This window comes from Leptodactylus fuscus, chromosome 5 (assembly GCF_031893055.1).
Source record: "Leptodactylus fuscus isolate aLepFus1 chromosome 5, aLepFus1.hap2, whole genome shotgun sequence".
Taxonomy (NCBI): domain Eukaryota; kingdom Metazoa; phylum Chordata; class Amphibia; order Anura; family Leptodactylidae; genus Leptodactylus; species Leptodactylus fuscus.
The window spans coordinates 198,742,782-198,745,281 of NC_134269.1; the positions used below are offsets into that span (position 1 = coordinate 198,742,782).

The following is a 2,500-nucleotide window of genomic DNA, read 5'->3' on the forward strand; positions in this document are numbered from 1 at the left end:
AGCTGGGACATAAATTATGCAGATCACAGAGAGTGCAGCACGGGGCAGACCTGATGCCTTCATTCATTCATTCATCCCTCAGTCCAGGGGGGAGCTTGGGGGGAGGGCTATTGTCTTACACCCTATATAAGGTGTCTGAGGCCAGTCGTGTGCCACACTCACTGCTCACACGAGCTCATAGTACAAGGAGCACTTCAAAGACAAGAGCTGTCGCGTGTCCCTCAAGAGGAGCTCAACTTTTCTCCAAGACTTTTATCTCCACTGTTACATTCTGTCAATGTAAGTCTGGGCTCCCTTCTCTGCATCTGACTGTTTCCTTGTGTTGTCATTAGGTTGTATATGACTTACTGCACCTGTATATATGGTGACTATATACAGTCTCTGCTTGTTACACAATACTCACCAGCCTGTACCTATACATATGTGACTATAGAATATCTATATACTGTCACTGCTTGTTACATAATACTCACCAGCCTGCACCAGTATATATAATGTGACTATAGAATATCTAAATACAGTGACTGCTTGTTATAGAATACTCACCATCCTGCACCTGTATATATGTGACTACAGGATATCTATATATGTCACTTCTTGTTATAGAATACTCACCAGCATGTACCTGTATATATGTGACTGCAGGATATCTATATATGTCACTTCTTGTTATAGAATACTCACCATCCTGCACCAGTATATATAATGTGACTATAGAATATATATATATATATATATATATATATATATATATATATATATAGTCACTGCTTGTTACAGACTACTCACCAGCCTGCACCTGTGTATATATGGTGACTATAGAATATCTATATACTGTCACTGCTTGTTACACAATACTCACCAGCCTGCACCAGTATATATAATGTGATTATAGAATATCTATATACTGTCACTGCTTGTACTCACCGCCTGTACCTTGTCTCTCCACAGACCTCCATCCACCATGGACAGACCCTACTCTGACTATGACACCTCCAGCAGGATGTCCTTCTCCCCCTCAGAAGATGAAGACTCCTGCAGCCTCCAGCCCCCCTCTCCCTACTCCAATGGAGACCTCACATCTCCAGAAAAGTGTGAGGAAGAGAAAAAGAAAAGAAGGGGCAGAAGCAGGGTGAAAAATGAAGCCATCCTGCACACCATTAAGAAGACCAGACGAGTGAAAGCCAATGACAGGGAGAGGAACAGAATGCACAATCTGAACTCAGCCTTAGATGAACTCAGGAGCATTTTGCCCTGCTTCCCAGATGACACAAAACTAACCAAGATAGAAACTCTAAGGCTGGCTCACAACTACATCTGGGCTCTATCTGAAACCTTGAGATTAGCTGACCAGACCAAAGACAAGTCCCAAGTAGAACTGGTCCAAGCGGGATACAGGAGTCCTGCAGCTCCTCCGAGCCCTGGCAGTGATGCTGGATCATGGATGTCCACAGGTTCTCCATCATCATCTTCCTCCTTCTCAGCCTGCACCTCTAATCCAAGTAGCCCAGCCATGTCTGAAGACTGTTACTATGGGCAGACAGAAAAACTTTTCTCCCTCCACAGCCTTCCCCAGAACTTTCTGCAGCATTCTGCCTGCTTTGTGCAGTATCAGTAGATGTAGAGATGTCTCCTGAGTCTTGGCCTTAATATGTTGACCTTTGTCTTTGTTCTATACAAGTGTCCTGTAGTGTGATATAGAAGCATGGGTTTCCTTAACATTCTATATACTGCCTTAAAGAATAATGGAAAGGTCTTCACATGACAGCAGAACTTTTTACAGACTGTGAAAGCCCATATCTAAAAGGGGTTCACTTATTTTTGCACTTTCCCCCCTCCTAAACTCTTCCTGTATGTGTTCTCTACAAATTGTCCAGAGATTCTTCTTCTCATGAGGAACAGGTCAGGTCTTGCGATGCAGACTGGGTGAAAAGTCAATTTTACAATTTGTAAAACTCTCACGAAGAAAAATGAGCATGAAAATTTGGTTTGGATCCTGTGACAATACAATGAAAGGACTTGAATAGAAGACAAGGCCTTGGGCTCATGCATTATTTATCCTGACCCCAGTACTGTTGTCTTCCTATAGAGGAGCCTTCAGTCCTGGAGATTGAAGTTCTCAGACCATGATGGGAGTTTAATTTATTCAAAAAGGTTTCATTCATATGAAAATGTATTTTTTTGTATATAAAGATTTTATTCTATTATGTACCAGGTTATTTGTATGGCAGATCTGGAAAAAAATAAATTTTCTACATTTATATTAAATCACATCTATCTGTCTTTATTACCATTATATGGAAAAAATGGAGAAAAAAATCTGGTTTAAAAATAAAATCTTCTCCTGGGATTATTTTCACATGTATTTACTCATGTTTTCATTAAATTCATTAAATATATATATATATATATATATATATATATATATATATATATATATATTCTATTTTGCACTAACTTAGTCTCAAGTCACAATAAAACACTGGGTTGCGACATTTTT

At 39.8% G+C, this 2,500-nt stretch overlaps 1 protein-coding gene across 1 annotated transcript; it reads left to right on the forward strand.

The window, feature by feature from the left end:
* The first annotated feature begins 964 nt into the window (after window positions 1–964).
* NEUROG1 (neurogenin 1) lies at window positions 965–1,618 on the forward strand. The gene has a single exon (XM_075276419.1). It carries the CDS (start codon window positions 965–967, stop codon window positions 1,616–1,618), a length of 654 nt encoding a protein of 217 aa, XP_075132520.1.
* The last annotated feature ends 882 nt before the right edge of the window (window positions 1,619–2,500 follow it).

Bases quoted from the DNA above. Each gene is read 5' to 3' on its own strand.
- NEUROG1 (XM_075276419.1), top strand. From the start codon at position 965: ATGGACAGACCCTACTCTGACTATGACACCTCCAGCAGGATGTCCTTC.